Source organism: Pelophylax lessonae (genome assembly GCF_965119305.1).
Source record: "Pelophylax lessonae genome assembly, chromosome: 3".
NCBI classification, from domain to species: domain Eukaryota; kingdom Metazoa; phylum Chordata; class Amphibia; order Anura; family Ranidae; genus Pelophylax; species Pelophylax lessonae.
This window is the reverse complement of record NC_138770.1, coordinates 492773732-492792871: the sequence shown is the minus strand read 5'-3', so window position 1 is coordinate 492792871 and position 19140 is coordinate 492773732. Positions and strand designations below refer to the sequence as shown.

General features: G+C 46.3%; 1 protein-coding gene across 1 annotated transcript in view; it reads right to left on the bottom strand.

Annotated features, from left to right (window-relative positions):
• Positions 1-19140, bottom strand: part of SOS1 (SOS Ras/Rac guanine nucleotide exchange factor 1) — a 628878-nt gene that overhangs the window by 365623 nt on the left and 244115 nt on the right. Inside the window, exon 10 of the mRNA XM_082249445.1 lies at positions 10571-11226. Within this exon, the coding sequence (XP_082105571.1) occupies positions 10571-11226 (656 nt within the window). The remainder of the gene's footprint in view (positions 1-10570; positions 11227-19140) is intronic.

Here is a 19140-nt window from a genome sequence, read left to right as displayed (position 1 = left end):
ATTTAAGGTAAACCCTTATCGCCCGAACAACATCCAGAGAATGCAATCTCACCTCCTTTGGATGTTTAGGCTTCGCGCACAGCGAAGGTAAGACAATATCCTCATTAAGATGGAATTCCGAAACTCGTTTCGGAAGAAAAGAAGGATTAGGTCGCAAGACCACCTTATCCAAATGAACAACCAGGTACGGAGACTTGCAGGACAAAGCTGCCAGCTCCGACACTCTGCGAGCCGAAGTGATCGCCACCAAAAAGGCGACCTTTTTGGACAACATAGACAACGAGATCTCCCTGATCTGTTCAAAAGGAGCACGTTGCAACACAGACAGAACGAGATTCAAGTCCCAAGGGGGAAAAGGATCCCTCCTAGGAGGAACCAGATGCCGCACACCCTGAACAAAAGTGCCAACCAAGGAGTTGGAAGCCACGGGACGTTGAAACAGAACGGCCAGTGCAGACACCTGACCCTTTATCGTAGCCAGCGCCAAACGCTGATCAACACCCGTTTGAAGGAAAGACAGCACACGGGAAACCGAGTACGTGCAGGGTGAAAACCCCCTGGACTCACACCAGGCAAAATAGGCCTTCCAAGTACGGTAATAAACCTTCCCCGAGGAAGACTTCCTCGCGTTGATCAAAGTATGAACGACCTCTGGAGAGAGACCCCTCTCCTTCAGGACCTCGGTCTCAACAGCCAGGCCGTCAAAGCCAGCGACTGTAAAGCAGGATGGTATATCGGTCCTTGAGACAGTAGATCGTCTCGAAGAGGCAGACGCCACGGGGCGTCGACCGCCAGATTCACGAGGTCTGCGTACCAGGACCGGCGAGGCCAGTCCGGTGCCACAAGAATCACCGTGCTGCGTTCCGAGTGTAACCTGCGAAGGAACCTGGACAGCAACTGAATCGGTGGAAACGCGTACATCAGCCTGTACTGATGCCACGGGGCCACTAACGCGTCCGACGCGTCTGCCCAAGGGTCGCGCATCCTTGCCACGAACCTTTTCACCTTGTTGTTGAGACGAGACGCGAACAGGTCCACATCTGGAAGACCCCACTTCGCGCACAACATCTGGAAGACAGCCGGGTGGAGAGACCATTCCCCCTGATCCAGGGTCTGGCGACTCAGATAGTCCGCCTGCCAGTTCTCCACCCCCGGAATGTGAACTGCCGTTATCGCCGGGACATGAGTCTCGGCCCAAGACAGAATGTCGGCCACTTCTCGAGCCGCTCGGGCACTCCTGGTGCCCCCTTGGTGATTGATGTAGGCCACCGCCGTGGCATTGTCCGTCTGCACCCGAACCGGGCAGCCCTGCAGCCGGTCCGTCCAGCGATGAAGACAGAGACTTATCGCACGCTATTCCAGAATGTTGATCGGAAGGGAAGACTCCCTCTCCGACCAAGTTCCCTGGGCGGATAGAACGCCCAGAACACCACCCCAGCCCGACAGGCTGGCATCCGTGGTGATCACCGTCCACGAGACAGGACGAAACGACTTGCCCCCGGACACCAGCGGGGACTGGAGCCACCACAGAAGGTTTCTTCTGGTGCGATGACTCAACGAGATTTGAAGATCCAGAGATTGAGGTCGCCCGTCCCACCTGGACAGGATCTCCGCTTGGAGACCCCGCGTGTGAAACTGGGCGAAGGGAATCGCCTCGAAGGCCGAGACCATCAATCCCAGACATCTCATGCACGTCCGCAGAGACGAGTGCGGAACGTCCCTGAGGGACCTGACTTCCTCCTGAAGAGTTCTGAGTTTGTCTTCCGGCAGGAAGACCTTCGCCTGCACCGAGTCCAGAATCATTCCCAGGTAGGGAAGACGAACCGACGGACTCAGTGTCGACTTTGGAAAATTTATCGTCCAACCAAACTCCTGCAGAGTTTGCATCGTGACAGACAGGTCCTTCTCCAGACCCTGGCTGGTCGCAGACCAAACCAGAATGTCGTCCAGATACCCCAGGACAGAAATGCCCTGGGCCCTCAATAATGCCAGAACCGGTGCAAGCACCTTGGTGAAGACCCGCGGAGCCGAGGCGAGACCAAAAGGCAACGCCACGAACTGGTAGTGATCCTCCGCAATGGCAAATCGAAGGAACCTCTGGTGACCCTCGAAAATGGGGATGTGAAGATACGCATCCTTCAAATCGATGGAGGCCATGAATTCCCCCGGAACCAGGGCAGCCACCACCGACCGCAGGGATTCCATGCGGAACTTGCGAACCCGCACAGAGCGGTTCAGAGCCTTCAAGTCCAGAATTGGACGAACCTTGCCCTCCTTTCTGGGCACGGTGAACAGATTGGAATAAAACCCCCGAAATCTGTCCCGATGAGGCACCGGAACCACCACTCCCTGAGCCCTCAGGTCCCGCACCGCCAGGTGCAGGTCCCGCAAACGCTCTGGAGACAGTTGAAGATTTGAGGGAAAAAATCTGCTCTCCGGCCGAGAGAGAAACTCGATCTTGTAACCAGATCGAACGATCTCCTGAACCCATCTGTCCCGCACACGGGCCAAGCAGGGTTGAAGAAAACCGAGCAAGCGTCCCCCCACCCCAAAACTGGGTGAGGGCGCCCCTTCAGGCCGAACTGTTATGGGCTGCAGATCCGGATTGGCCGGACTTCTGTTTCCCAGACCAGGGCTTCTTCTGAGAGCCTTGACCTTTGAACGGCTTGCCCTTGTAGTGCGGCCGAAAGGCACGAAAGGACCCCTGAGGGGGCCGAAAATTAGCATGCTTCTTCCCAGAAGCCCCCTTAGCCTTGGGGAAATGGGGCAAGAGAGTGCTCTTTCTCCCGGTGATCCCCTTAATCAACACATCCAAGGACTCCCCAAAAAGGCGAGACCCATCATAAGGCAGATTGGCTAAGGTCTTACGTGAAGATTGGTCCACCGACCAACATTTTAACCAAACCAGGCGGCTAGACAACACCGCCACGCTGTGCACACGTGCAGCCAATGGAACCAGGTCCAGGTCCGCATCACACAGATACATGACACCCTGGTGGATTTGATCCACCATATCCAGGGTCGCCGGCGAGGCCGAGTCGGCCACTAGGACGCGCCTAAGCATCTGCGTCCAACTTGCGATCGCCTGGGCCGCCATGAGAGAAGCAAACAGAGCTTTAAGCATAGAACCCCTAACAGAATAAGTATGACGGGCAAGAGACTCCAATCTCCTATCCGTGGCATCACGGAACACAGGGGAATCCTCTGCAGGAATCGCAGTGGCTTTGTTTAAAACCGCAATTGTGTGATCCACTGGGGGAGGCACACACCACCTTTCATCAGTGGAAGGCGAGAAAGGATAACGCAGCTTGAACCTACTTGGTACAGCAAAAGGTTTGCGCAGATTGCGCCATTGATCCTTAACAGCGCGCTGAAAATCATCATTGCAGGGAAAAACCTGCGGCGTCCTGCGTTTTCTCTGCGTCCCATAGGCCGCCAAGGCAGCGGGGGGACACACTTCATCCTGCAAACGCAGTGTTTGTTTTATGGAAGCAATCAATTCATCCATGATTGCAAGCTCTTCAGGCGAGCCAGGGGGAGAATTATCAACCCCCTCAACTTCAGCCTCCACCTCGGACCCCACTAGATCTAGGGAGGAGCGGGACCCCGATAAGGAGGCCCCCGCCATAATAACCCCATCACCTTCACCCTCAGAATCAGAGGAAAGAGCAATTCTGGGTCTTTTAGTAGATTGAGCAGCCACCAGCATCTGCACCTGAGCAGCAAGGCCAGCCACAATAGTGGCTAAATCCCCCCTTGGGGGGGAAACAGCGGTCCCCTGGCTTTCCACCAAGGCGGTAGGAAATTTGCCCTCCTGAGAATCCATTGCCCCTGTAATGCCAGACAATAAAGGGTTAACTGCCCCTTTAAGCAAGCGCGGCAAGCGCAGCCCACCGCACCACACTCAAGCACAATGAGACCCCCACAGGGAATATGCAAACTGAACACAGGCAATGGATAGCAAGAACAGAAGGATAAAACCTGAGGAGACCCTCGCCGCTGCTGCTGCCTCGATCGGTGTTCCTGGAAAGAGGAAGTGATGCTGCCAGGGCGCTCTATGAAAGCCTATGGAGGCTACAAGAAAATGGCCGCCATGCATGTAAAACATGCGGCCGGAGCGAGTGTAGGCAAAATGGCGCCGTTTGGCGCTGAAACCGCCGCTCCACAGTGCAGTAATGCACACGTGACATCCCTGTATAGGAATACATGTCAGATCGCCGCAGCGATCGCTGTATATGCCCAAACATGCCAAAAAAACATGCCCCACAGCACACAGCTTCTCACACTGACCAGACTGACACACACAGTGTCACACAGCTCCCCCCCCCCCCCCTTGCAGCCCACAGCATGCAGCCGAGAGATAGGGAGACAAGCAGTGTGAATAGAGGCAGGTTACACAGTCCCAGACTGACACCCCCCCAGACAGACAGGTCCCCACATAGATACACTTACCTCTCAATGGCGTGGGGGACCCGCACAGGCGAACAAGCCGCTGCACATGAGGCAGGGAGAGTCGCAATTCAAGACGCACAAAATGAGGGTTAAGAAACCGCACAGCGTCCAGTGAGGTAGCCACCTCACCAATCATCCCTGCACCGAACAGGGATGGGTCGTTCACTGTGCCAGGAGCGTTACCTGGCTGAACGCTCGATGGCAGGCTGGGAAGCCACTGACCCACGACCTGCGACCAGGGGGATCAGCCCGAGACCCAGCCCGCATGATCCTCTTCATCAGAAGAACTAACTAACGCTGACAAAAATAACAGCTAAGTAAAGGTAGAGAGAAAACTCAAACAAAATTTCAAAAAGAAGAAAGTCTGGGGCAGAAAGCCCCAGCACAGGAAAAGCCAGCCACTCCTGACAAGCTAGACATTAAAACTGAGATATAGTTGCAGGAAGTAGGAGGGTATTGACTGAGGGGACCACCCCTTGAGGGTGGGATATGTTAAAAGCTTTAATGTTAACATATTCTGTTGCCTAGCTACTCCTTCGGAGCAAAGTCTAATACCCCATATGTGACGAATATGAAGAGGCGGCGACTGTCGGAGGACGTAAGAGAAATATATATATATATATATATATATATATATATATATATATATATATAATATAAAATGTGTTATGTGTTTTGTGCAACGTTTTTTTTTTTTTTTATTTTGAATTTCCCTCCCTAGTTCCGCACCCATGCAGCATTGCTGCTGCAGGGAACGGAACTAGGAAGTCCTCCTACCGACAGACGAGCGGCGGAGATCTCGGCTGGCGGTCACAGCAATGAGAGCTCATCGCTGGATCGCCAGGATAAGGTAAGAGACGCTCCGCTGCGCTGTCTGCATAGCTCTGCCATTCACCCCGAGCGTGACTCGGGGATACCGCTAATAGCAGAAAATTCCTACCCCGAGTCACGCTCGGGGATACCGCTAGCGAGGTTAAATGGTTTGCGCAAAAGTTATAGCATCTACAACTATGGAATAGATTTATGGACTTTTTATTTCTTTTATTGTTTTTATTAGTAATGGCGGCTATCAGCAATATTTAGGGGGACTGCAACATTGCGGCGGACAAATCTGACACTAAGTGACACTTTTTGGGGACCAGTGACACCAATATGGTGATCAGTGCTAAATAATATGCACTATTACTGTATAAATGACACTGGCAGGGAAGGGGTTAACATCAGGGGTGATCAAGAGGTTAAGTGTGTTCCTAAGGAGTGTTTCCGAAGTGTACTGGGACTTGACTGACTGCAGTAAGAGAGAAATCAGTGTTCCTGATTACTAGGAACACACAATCTCTACCTTCCTGTCTGACAGAACAGCCGTCTGCCTTGTTTATAAAGGCAGAGGGCTGTTCTGTCAGTTTTCTGGACAATCGCGGGAGTCAGGCACCGATCACGGCCGCCGGTCCTGCGGACTGGCTCCCGTTGTGTCTAATTACAGTGGGTGAGCGGCTCTGGCAGCACATGCCACCTAGAGCCTTAAAGCAAAATCACATATATGTATGTGATTGTGTGCTTGAGGGCTGCCCTGCCACAGTATATGTACCAAGGGCAGTCCTTAAGTGGTTAATGATCGAGATGGTGCCCAACCTAAGAATCGGAACCAGTTAGCCCAGTTCCTAAACACAATAAACACAAATAACTGAGTAATTTAAGATTAAAAAAAAATGGCAACATACCTCTCTTTCTGTGCAAAGCAAGTACACCAAGTGAATTACACAGTGCATTTTGAAGAGATACAGACAGCGTTAGATCGTATTACTGTGTGCAGAAAAACCTAGGTATTTATTAAAACTTATAATTTGTTACACTTTTATTTTTTTATCTTGCTTGCCGAACTTGGGATACCACTAACAATTGTTAATGGCATGCGTTTTTGCATGTGTTTATGCACTTCTGTAGTGAGAATGCAGCCCAAGGCTGGGTTTACACTGTTACACTGTGTTGGCACATGTGTGTTAACACAAGTTATGTTGCACACAAAAAAAAGGTGTGCCAAAGTACTAAGGATGAATGGTACCACAGCACTCCAACAGGAAAAACTGGATTTTTGTCTTACCGTAAAATCTTTTTCTTTGATGTTCATTGACGGACACAGCTCCATATCTTCTTTGACTCTTGGGTTATGCTGCTCTCCATAGGAGTAGGTCCATAGGCAGAAAAAAATGGACTACGCCCCATAGGGCCATCCTAGGGGGTATATTCCCACTTCTTGCTATAGGACTTCAGTTTTGTAACAAGCAGTGTCAGGAGAATACATAACCCAACTCAACAGAGGGGTGGGTACTGTGTCCGTCAATGAACATCAGAGAAAAGGATTTTTACCGTAAGACAAAAATCCAGTTTTTTCTTTTGTTCATTGACGGACACAGCTCTATATCTTCATTGATCCTTGGGACGTTCCAAAGCAGTGTCAACACGAGCGGTGGGAAAAAACACAGCAATAAACATATTTCCCAAAAGGGCTAAACGTAGCCAACCAGGTACTTAGAACAACCTGGTTCTTTGTTTCGTTGATGTGACGTCATCAGGAGCAGCATAGACGAAACACGTAGAGCATCACACGTCACTTCCGCCCACTTCTGGCTCATGGAACGCATGGTGTTCCGGAAGTATTGTCTCCAAGATTACTCGGCTTACTGTGATTGATAATTGTTTGGTTGTGAGTATACTGTATATATTTCAATAAATTATTTTTACTATACGGAATCACGCTATGAGGATGCTTTTATTCCCATAAACCCGTGGCCTTTGAGACAGGATCTCTTTTCTGCTGGGAAACGTGGTTTACATTCAGCTGACTATCATCATTTATTTTTATATGGACATATTTTTTGGATTTTTTAGCTTATTTATTTTTGAACGTGTCACTTTTTTGAACCTTGTCACTTTATTGATGTTTTTTGATACTTTATATATCTTGTTGTTCTAACACCGTCAGTATTGCTTTATGGTTCAGTACTTATTTTTACACTATTTGTTGCACTTCAGCACTTAACTTCTTTAATTTTATGGATTGTTGAGATATATTTATTTTCCACTGATCTCCCATTGGCTTTCACTCTTACATCTAGGCAGCGCCAATTACCACATTTTTTTTTCCCTTTTACTAGTTGGAAGAAGATTGCCAAAGTGGAAATCTGGCCCTTGATGGTGACCAGGGCCAAACGCTGATCTTTCTTTATAGATACTCCAAGAGACGGAACACCAAAAAGGAACGGGGGGGAAACCCCCCCCCCCCCCAGACTCACAACAAGTAATGTACGCCCTCCAAACTCGATGATAAATCTGCCTAGAAATAGATTTCCTAGCTTTTAACAGTGTAAGAATTACTGAATCCGACAACCCTCAGTACCTGGCTTTCAATAGCCAGGCCGTTAAAGCCATTGACCGTAAAGCAGGATGGAAGATCAGTCCTTGAGAGAAAAGATCTTCTTTGAGAGGGAGTCTCAGAGGGGCATCAGCTAGCAGTCTTACTAGGCCGGCGTACCAAGACCGGCGAGGCCAGTCTGGGGCCACCAGAATGACAAATCCCTTGTGGCTTGATTCTGCGCAGAATTCTCTGCAGAAGTTGTAATAGAGAAAAGGCATAAATTAGACGATACTGACCCCAAGGTGCCACCAGAGCGTCCGAGGCATCAGCCAGAGGACCCCGAGACCTTGCCACAAACCTCTGAACCTTCTGGTTGAGACGAGAGGCCAACAGGTCCACATCAAGAGTCTCCCACCGGAGACACAGTTGATGAAACACCTCCGGGGTGAAGAGACCAATCGCCCGGATCCAGTGTCTGCTGACTGAGGTAGTCCGCCTGCCAATTTTCCACCCCTGGAATGTGCACAGCAGAGAGAGCTGGAACAAAGCGTTCTGCCCACCTTAGAATGCCAGCCCCATTTTTGGCAGCCAGGGAAATTTTGGTGCCCCCTTGGTGATTGACATACACGGTAACCCCTGTACCAACTGATCTACCAGTTCAGGATGCTGACCCCCTTCCAAATCCTGGCACAGAAGCTTTGCTCATTCTGTTAAGGTCTGGGAGACCAAGGTTATGGCAAACACCGGCCTCAAAATTGAACCGGTCACGGTAAAAAGGTATTCTCTCTTGTCCACCAGGTCTTTAAAGGACGGAAAGTCCTCTACCGGCAGTAGTGTGGCTTTTTTTAACCTGGAAACCTGAGAATCCACCACCAGTGGAAGTGTCAGTTTCTTTAAAAGGGACTCTTCAAAAGGATACCTCCTAGCGAAACGCTTAGGTATCCCGACCATGCATTTTGGGGAACCCCACTGACTTGCGACAACATCGTCGAAATAGGAAGGAAAGGGGAACACCTTAGTCATCTTGGAATGTCGGCGGGTACCAAATTGCACCAGCACAGCATTAGCTGTGTCTTCCAATTTTAAAGTTTCCCGCACTCAGTGGCTCCACAAGCGCTTTTTCATGCGCGGCCGTAGTCGAAGAGGATTCATCCTCACTGTGAGAGCACTCAGGGTGCATGGACGCAAGCCAGAATCTGAGGAGGCAGAGGATGCAGGTAAAGGCGGGGGGGGGGGGGTGCGCTTTTTGCTAGGCCTATTTTGACGGGCCATGGCAACTTTGGACACTGGTGACTGCAGGACCGACATCATGGCCACCAGGGCGGACTGAGACCCAGAGGATCCTGCAGCTTCTGAGAGTGGGTCAGGTGGTGACACATGTTCCAGGGACACCATAGTGAATCCGGGGACTGCCAGCAAAATCTTGGAAAATCAATGGGGAAAAAACCCCCACCGCTGTACCAGTGGCACTACAGGTCCCAGCGCATCAAAAACACTGCTATAACATGAAAGAGGGAGCGTGTACACCCACAGGGACTCACCACCACCGACTCAGGAGGGACACAGAGTGCCAAACTGCAAGCCATGCGCCGATCAGCCAATCAGAGAGGAAAAAGGAAGCGCAGGCACTGCCACAAGAGGCCAATCGCTGTGTCACCGCTCCACAGTCTATAAGAAAATGTCTGCTGCATTGAAATCAATGGGAAACTACACAAACATGGCCGCTGATACCATTAAGAACCATCCACGGCAAAATGGCTGCGCGACCCCCACAGGACCACCAGGTACATGCAGCCAGCAAGGGGGGTCCTGGCAGGGACCCCCACCAGGACCATAACTCCAGGGTTTTTGCAGACTGGTCAGCCCGCGTCGCGCCCCCTCCCCATCACCGCAGAACTTCCTGATACATGTAAACGGTATGGCCACTCCGAGACTGTGGGGGGGTGCTGTTGAAAGAGACAGTGCAGAGGTGGAACCCAATAGTGAGGAGTGCCGTTTTGGAAGCGAGGACACATGGGGGGGCTAGCAACCCGGGGAGTGGCCCGCTTCCCCCCCCCCCCCCGAGAATTCACCAGAGGGAAGGGGGGACACTACTCACCACACCTTGGAACCAAGCGGGCACCATTCCGGGCAGACCACTGCACCATCTCGGAATGAGGGTGCTGCGGGCCAGAGGTACGCTGCGACTCAGGTCGTGACCAGGACTATGCGTCCTCGTGAGACGTTTAACTCACCTGCCAGCCCCCGTCCAGTGGGGCTATGTCACGGCCAATATAGTGCGGAGCTATGGTGGTGTCACGTCCGCTGGCCAGACTGGGAAGACTGTAAGGATCTAGGATATCAAGTGCATCGCCCAGTCTTGTTGATTGTAGTTCTCACTGGAACAGACTTGATTGTAGTTCAGTAAAAAAAAAAAAAAAACAATTTCCATTTAAAAAAGAAAAATGCTAGGATCAGAGATCACAGCAAGGAACTAGGTCCTTACTCCTGAGGAGGTAGAAAAAAACTGAAGTCCTACAGCAGGAAGTGGGAGTATACCCCCTAAGACGGCCCTATAGGCTCAGTAAATTTTTTTACACCAAGTTATCTACTCTTATGGAGAGCAGCATAACCCAAGAGTCAAAGAAGATATGGAGCTGTGTTTTTCAATGAACGAAAGAGAAAATAATTTTTAGCATACAGTTTAGGAGATCTGCCCATCTATGACTACAAAGAAATTTTACTTCATACTCATTCATAAAAGAGGATGCAGAAATACCATACCTGCATACATGTGATAGGTTAGTCTCTCGATGAGCTTCACTACAGTCCCAGCCTTGATGATGGGGATACCAGATTTGGGTTGTACATTTTCCTCGAATATTATATTCTCTTCCGAGTCAGGCTCTGCAAACCTGTACACCTTGGGGCTTGGAAGGCGCAACTGTTCTTCTTTCTCCTCCTGTAAAATTGTCCCATCTAACATTCTCTCTAAAGTACTTCTGTATTGTAGGGATATTAAGGCAGCCATCCAGTTATTTTTTTCCTCTGCTGACTTTGCAGCAAAAATAACACTGTTCTCATCCTTTAAAATAATCTCAAAAGCATGTTTATATTCATTAGTGTCATCCTTGTCATTGATTTGTACCTTTCTCATAAAGAACTTCTCTTTTAACCGATACTCAGCGTTGCTGGCACCAGGTAACCTTGGTTGTCCATGATTTGATTTACAACAGATCATTAAGCCATCAAAGAGGAAAATATGTCTTTCATGCTTAGCCCCTACTCTTGTTAGGGCCCCTTCCATGATGAATTCATTGCAGCATTGTCCAATGTCCTTTCCCTCCCATCCATCAATGTTCTTCTGTATCTCATTCATTTTCTTAATTGCTAACTGTTTTCCCTTCATTTGTTGACTATAAAAACGACATGCAGATTCACTGTGGAAAGAATAAAAATGTTAGAATCAATCAATAAAAATACAAAGCACATACATTTACTAAAATTTTAATACAGAACACGTGACAGTATATTGAAAAGTTTAGCACAATGCTTCTTAAAAGAAAAATAAACCTTCAATCCCCCTTGCGGATTAGAGAACACATCCATGTTTCACAGTATAACCTTAGTTTTATAAAATATTCAGGGGGGCTCTTACTCTCCGGTATTGACAAGTTTTTATTATAACAAAACTGTTCTGTAATACTTCTCTGTGTTGATATGGGCTTCAATGGAGGAAAGTCACCAGACCATGTACAAAAACATTTGAAAATGGTGACAGGGAAGAGACCTCCAGTTGATTGACAGCCTCAGATTTGTTCTTTTGTGCTGTGTGGAGGGGGTGTGTTCCTTCCATCCAATCAACTCTCAGAACTCTCCTGAGATCTGTAGAGTGTAACTTCATCTTTCCGCCCCCATTTTTTTTTTGACAGCTTAGACAAGCTTTGTTAATTCAGCACTTTCAATGAATGTAGAGGTGAGAGGGCTGCAAATAAACAGTTACAGCGTATGCAGGAGGATTTGTTTTATCCCTGCGTATCATCACCAGGGTATATGGAAGGGTTTAAAACCACTTTAAAGAGGGTGTTTAAAATTTATATAAAGTGCCAACTGGCTGACTGTCACAAATGGTTAGGCACAGTCGCTCCAGCTTTTTTCTTCTCCTTCAAAAACAACCTGAGTTTTAATTACAGATATGTTTTAAGCCAATGAGCATGTGGTTCCACCTTAATGTAGAACCCCAAGAAACCAAAACTCACTAAATAGACTGCTTCACCTTTATAAGATTTGTAATACTGTGAAATCAGTTTTGTGATTTAAAAACCTCCTTCATTATGTACATTTAAAATTTCAATGTTCTTGCTTCTTGTTTCATGGGTTTTCTTCCTTCTTAACGGACAGAGGTGATGATGTCAGTGTGTTCCTGGTAGCTTCGGAAAAGCAGATCTTGGAGAGCTATAGTTCTGGTCCATGTGGAGGAGTGCTACAAAGTCTTAGGTAACATGCAACTTCAGTTCACATTGGTACAAACCAGAGAACAATCCTTATATTGCTAAGCATGTTTTTGGTGCCTTTCACAACAAGCAAATGAATAATCATTTGGTTGGGCTAGATTGTACTGGACAATCGCCATGGTTTTTTCATAAGATAAGCGAGGTGTCTACTGAGTGTTCTCCTTTCCCACATGAGAGGAACAGGCAAGCACATTTGAATAATACAAATATGCAAGCGTAAAGGCAGTGCTTTTGTAGGAAGATATTTGGCAGTTGGATCAGGTCTGCACAGTTCACGTCCAACTAATGCCAGCAGCTGCAGGTAGCTTCTTAGAAAGGTTAGTTATCTAGAAAGCTCTAAAACTAACCAATGACAACTGTCAAATTGCATTTATTTACAGTATATAGACTGCAGCAGATATCTGCATCTTGCATCACCTGGGAGCACTCAGTAGACACATCAGTCAATACTCTTGCCTTACCTACTTGACTAGGGTGTCTGTTATAATTTGGATGTGCCAGCTAATATGTCGCTGTACTAAAAACAATACAACAAAGCTATACCTGTAAGCCCCGGTTCACACTTGTGCGAGTGCCGGGTTCGCATGTAATGTCGGAGCGCACTGCTCCTTCATTACATGCGATCGGCTGTGCGGTGCGAGTTTAGCCATACACTTTGTATGGCTAAATTTGCACCGCAGCCGCAGCAAACACGCACAGGGACCCTTTTTGGAAGCCGCATCAGGATCGGATCGCACAGCGGTTCACACTTGTGCGATCCGATCCTGTGCGAACTGCACGATCGCACTGCGATATGCGATCAAACTGGGGGTGTCGTTAAGATTACATTGACACCCCCAGCGTATCGCATATGGCAGTGTGAACTGCCGGGGGTGCGTGTGCGATGCGGGAACAGGCTGCGGATTCGCAGCCTTCCCGCACTCGCATAAGTGTGAACCGGGGCTAAAAGAAAAAAAAATGTATATTTCTTTTTCTTGCTGAAGAACTCTGCTCCTATTGTTGTGAAATGGTCCTCTAAAGGTCTGTTATAAACTTGGAACTTATATTAGTCTCAATCTCCTGGGTCCCCCTCAGTGCTGAAAGTTTTGATCCCTGAATTACAAACCCTGGAAGTGTTGATTCCATAATTCCAAATTCCCTGTCCCAGATATTCAAAAGATTTACTTTTACAGTCCATTAAAGAAGACATAAAAACATTTTTGTACGGTCTATCTTTTAAATGGGTAAGTGCAGCTCTAAATAAGGGCAATGAACACTCCTTAACCACTTGCCGACCGCCGCAAGTACATATACTGCGGCGGTCAGCCCCTCACAGGCAAAGTGACGTACCGGTAGGTCAATAGCCTGTGGGGCTCTGGGGAGCGAGCGCACGCCGCCGGAGGCACGCTCCCGCGCGGTCAGGGACCCCCCCCCCGCGCGTGTGAGTGGCGGACCCGATGTCCGTGACAGCGGGAGAAAGGCAGGCGGCTAGTGTAAACAAGCCGCCTGTCATTCTCCCATGTGTAGGTACAGTGATCATACGGTTCTACTATGTAGGACCGTTGATTATTGTTCCTACACCTCAAGCCACAGCCAATCACAGTTAGAATCACGCCCCTAGGGACACACACCACCCCTCCCTCTCAAATAAAGTTAACCCCTTCACTACCAGTGTCATTTTACAGTAACAGTACATATGTATAGCACTGATTACTGCAGTAATGTCACTGGTAACCCCAAAAGTGTCAAAAATGTCAGTCAAGGGTCCGATCTGTGCGCCCCAACGTCGCAGTCCCGCAAAAAAAAAAAAAAAATCGCAGATCGCCGCCATTACGCGTTAAAAAAAAAAACAAAAATGACAAAAATCTTTCCCTTTGTTAGTAAACGCGATAACTTTTGCGCAAACCAATCAAAATACGCTTTTTGCGATTTTTTTTTTTACCAAACATATGTAGCATAAAACAAATTGTCCAAAAATGTTAAAAAATTTTGATTTTTACATTTTTTTTTTTGGGAATTTCATATAAAAAAATGTGAAATATATTGTTATTTTTGCAAAATTGACGCTCTTTTTTTGTTTATAGCGCATGATCAAAAAAATCACACAGGTGATCAAATACCACCAAAAGAAAGCGCTGTTTGTGGGAAAAAAAGGACATCAAATTCGTTTAGGTACAGCGTCGCACGACCGCGCAATTGTCCGTTAAAGTCACGCAGTGCCGAATCGAAAAAAAACCCATGGTCAGGAAGGGGTTAAAATCTTCCGGGGCTTAAGTGGTTAACTATGTCATGTTCTAAATATAGTGCAAACAGTGAGCAAAAAAAACGAATCCCATCAAATATTTGCTCATAATATTAACATAAGAATTAAACGAAACCTCTTAACACTCTTTGTAATATTCCATGCAATAATGTACAGTTGTGCTCATAAGTTTACATACCCTGGCAGAATTTATGATTTCTTGGCCATTTTTTAGAGAATATTAATAACACAAAAACTTTTCTTTCACTCATGGTTAGTGTTTGGCTGAAGCCGTTTATTATTAATCAACTGTGTTTACTCTTTTTAAATCATAATGGCAACAGAAACTATCCAAACGACCCTCATCAAAAGTTTACATACCCCAGGTCTTATTACTATGTATTGCCTCATTTAACATCAATGACAGCTTGAAGTCTTTTGTGATATTTGTGGATGAGGCTCTTTATCTTCTCAGATGGTAAAGCTGCCCAGTCTTCCTGGCAAAAAAGCCTCCAGTTCCTGTAAATTCTTGGACCGTCTTGCATGAACTGCATGTTTGAGATCTCCCCAGAGTGGCTCAATGATATTGAGGTCAGGAGACTGAGATGGTCACTCCAAAATCTTCACTTTATTCTGTTGTAGGCAATGACAGGTCGACTTGGCCTTGTGTTTAGGATCATTGTCATGTTGAAATGTCCAAGTACGTCCCATGCTCAGCTTCAAGGCTGATGAATGCAAATTTTCCTCCAGTATTTTTTGTTAACATAATGCATTCATCTTGCCTACAATTCTGACCAAATTTCCTGTGCTTTTGAAGCTCACACATCCTCAAAACATCAGCTATCCACCTCCATGTTTCACAGTAGGAATGGTGTACCTTTCATCATAGGCCTTGTTGACTCCTCTCCAAATGTAGCGTTTATGGTTGGGGCCAAAAAGCTCAATTGTGGTTTCATCACTCAAAATGACTTTGTGCCAGAAGGTTTGAGGCTTGTCTCTGTGCTGTTTGGCGTATTGTAAGCAGGATACTTTGTGGTATTTGTGTAGTAATGGCTTTCTTCTGGCGACTCGACCATGCAGTCTATCTTTCTTCAAGTGCCTCCTTATTGTGCATCTTGAAACAGCCCCACCACATGTTTTCAGAGAGTCCTGTATTTCACCTGAAGTTATTTGTGGATTTTTCTTTGCATCCCAAACAATTTTCCTGGCAGTTGTGGCTGACATTTTAGTTGGTCTACCTGACCGTGGTTTGGTTTCAACAGAAACCCTCATTTTCCACTTCTTGATTAGAGTTTGAACGCTGCTGATTGGCATTCTCAATTCCTTGGATATGTTTTTATATCCCTTTCCTGTTTTATACAGTTCAACTACCTTTTCCCACAGATCCTTTCCAGTGGCTGAAGCAGTGGTCTCTATTTCCATGTCTCCCACCAAATGTTACTATATGTGTGAAACTTGCAGGTTGGAGAAGAGAAGTTAGGATCCAAATGCCATAGAAGGTATACGTGGAAGGTAGGATCTCAGATTGGGCAGTGTATGGTAGAGCCAGAGAGTTTTTTTCTAATCTAGCACTCACATGTGTGGATTAATTTTTTTCTTCAAATAAAGGGTTTTAAATGTTAAAACACTATTTTGAGTACTTTTGTTTTGATGGCATTTCTGAGAAATGACATGTGAAGATGTAATGAGAGGTTTCCTATTGAAACTAGCATTCATTTAGAACTAAACTCTCTCAAGCAACATTACCATGTCTAATCTCTATGCTGCAGCTTTAGTAAATTGATAGAAAGGCCTACTATATTTATTTGTTTTAACTTGGTTTTTCGTTTTTACCTTTCTTCAGATGTCTTCACCTGCATTTTTTTTTCTTTCATCTGGAGGAGAGGTTTCTAAGTTAAGTAATCCCTCCTGCCTGCATGCCTGGGATAAGAGCAAATTGATTCCAGGAAAAAAAAGTGGCTGTAAATCTTTATATATTCCCAGTGAAGTGACTGGCCTCAGGAAATATACAGAAATTAAACAAATCCTCCTACTTAATTTGTACCTGTTTATCTGCAGTCTTCTCTACATCTGTTCAAAGTCCAGAATTTATAAAGCGTGTCTGAGCTGTCAGAAAAAACAGGCAGATAGCTTAAATTACACACTGCAGAGCTCAGTGAGCAGAGCTCTGCATGGTCACAGTATGTCAATCACAGGCTGTGTGTTGCTAGAGAGGTCCCTCCTGTAACCTTTTTTCTCTTGGTCTCAAAAAAACCTGTCAGAAGTGATTCATGGTAATAGCAGAGGAAGGAAACAGCAGACATAAACGATACTTAAGCCCCATACACACGCACAGATTGTTGGCCGTAAATTGTCGGCCAACGTCCGATCGGCCGATTGTAGGCTTGTTAGTATGATGCTTCCGACAACCAACTGCGACTTTTCAGCCGAAAAAAATCTGGTGTGCATGCTATAAAATTTTTGTTGGCCAACAACAGAACGGCCGATTGTTCCTCAGTCCGTACAGATTTCAGCAGACAAAAATCAGATGAGCAAGCCTGGGCATGCTCAGAGAAGAAAAAACACACGGAAAGTCAACCAGAACATGACATCACTTCTGAAGTTGGTTTCTGCTGGCCAACAAAAGTCCAGTGCAAGTCTAGAGCACATTTCAACCAACAAACAACACTGGACAAAAGACGGCCGATCGGTCGGCCAACAATCTGTGCGTGTGTACGAGGCTTTAGGGGATCGATTTACTAAAATTTGAGAGTGCAAAATGTGGTGTAGCTGTGCATGGTAGTCAATCAGCTTCTAATTTCAGTTTCTCCAATTAAGCTTTAACAAAAAAAAAAAAAAATGGAAGCGGATTGGTATCTATGCAGAACTGAACCAGATTTTGCTACTGAACTGAACCAGATTTTGCAATCTCCAGCTTAAGTAAAATCAACCTCTTAGTGTTCTTGTACACCCAATATGAGGATATGCATCGATCAAATTTCATGTTTGAGGTGTACAACCACTTTAATGCTACATGAACCATCTGACCTTCTTAAGATGGTCCCACCAAAAAAGCTGGGTGGGGGGGGGGGGCGGTATGTTTTTCAAAGTGTTCTCACAACAAAATAAAGCACAGAGAAAAAGATGGATGGGTAAGATTGATTTGAATATAAAAATGAATTAAATAGCATTTTCTGTTTGTGGTGCTCAGATAGCCAAGTTGCTGTTTAAGGGCATTGTATACATTCAAAGGTTTTTGTTGTTTTTAACTAAGTATTAGGCCCCGTTCACATAGGGGAGATCCGACTTCGGGTGGCGACCTCCGAGGTCGCGGTGCGAGCAGCACGCCGCGACCTCGGAGCGGCCGCCACGGACTTCATAACATTGAAGTCTATGGCAGTCGCCTCCGGGTCACCCCAAAGAAGCTCCGGACCCTTTTTCTAAGTTGGAGCGACTTGTGTCGCTCCTATTAGAACGGGTCCGCAGCTTCCCTATGGAAGGCGACCTACGGCGACCTGTGAGGCGACCAGGTCGCCTCACAGGTCGCCTTAGTGTGAACGGGGGCTTAGTGTTAGTGTAGTTATATTCCTTGTGTTGTTTGTTTGCCTTACCTTATAATGATGATCTCACATATTGTGTATGTACTTTGTAACTTATTGTTCTGGGTCATAATCCATGCCTCACCATTTCCTCTATGTTGCATAACAAATGGGAGTGCTAATATGATGAAATACTGAACTCTATGTTAACTGCTCTGCCTACTTGTGTCTGTGTCAGATCTAAGAAATTAGCTGTCACCTGAAGAGCACTAGACTGAGGGACCCAGGGATTGTGGGATATGCAGTTTCTTCACAGGAAATGTTAGTTTTCAGACTAAAGACAGAGGTCATGCATTAACCTGTGCAGTGCCATGCCACACACAAACAGAAACTTCTGAAACTGGAATGTGAAGTTTCACTCTACTATAGGCATACAGAGCAACAAGTGATACCATGAAAATACAAGATAAATACACATCTGCAAGTGAAAATAAAAAGGTGCAGGTAGGAACGCTTATAATGCCTTTAGATGTATATAGACCTTGCTGAACTGAAGGTCAAATAACTGTGGTGATTTAGGGTCAAGAGTGGTGTGTAGTGGATTAAGGCCGCGACGCTACGGTGTTGGTGTTTGACATTTTTGGAGTGGCAGCATTCATCTGAATAAGCCTCACCCCATTCCAAAAATAAAAGAAGCTCATGTACCAAATTTTGGAAATGAACCAAGCATGTTTTGCATAGCATGTTTTTCATGCAACTGCCACTCGCATTTGGGGTGCCATTAAGAAATAATGGCACCGCCAGCAAGTTGCTCGTTTATGCCTGCATTTCTGCTGTAGATGGGGCCTCACAGGAGGTAGTCCTTTTCTTGGGAGACAAAAAAAAAAAGTGTAAAAAAAAAAAAAAAAAAAAAAAGAGAGTGAAAAGGCCACATCACTATATAAATTTGGTTACAGACTTTTTGCTGTTTGTTATGTTGTTTTGAGAGAACTTTCAGTGTATAGATTTATTGTTGCATGGTATTATACACAGGGTGTTAAGAAGTTATTTGTTTAATATTCATTATGTTGAGATTTGTAAGAGTTCGTTTTTTTTTTTTTT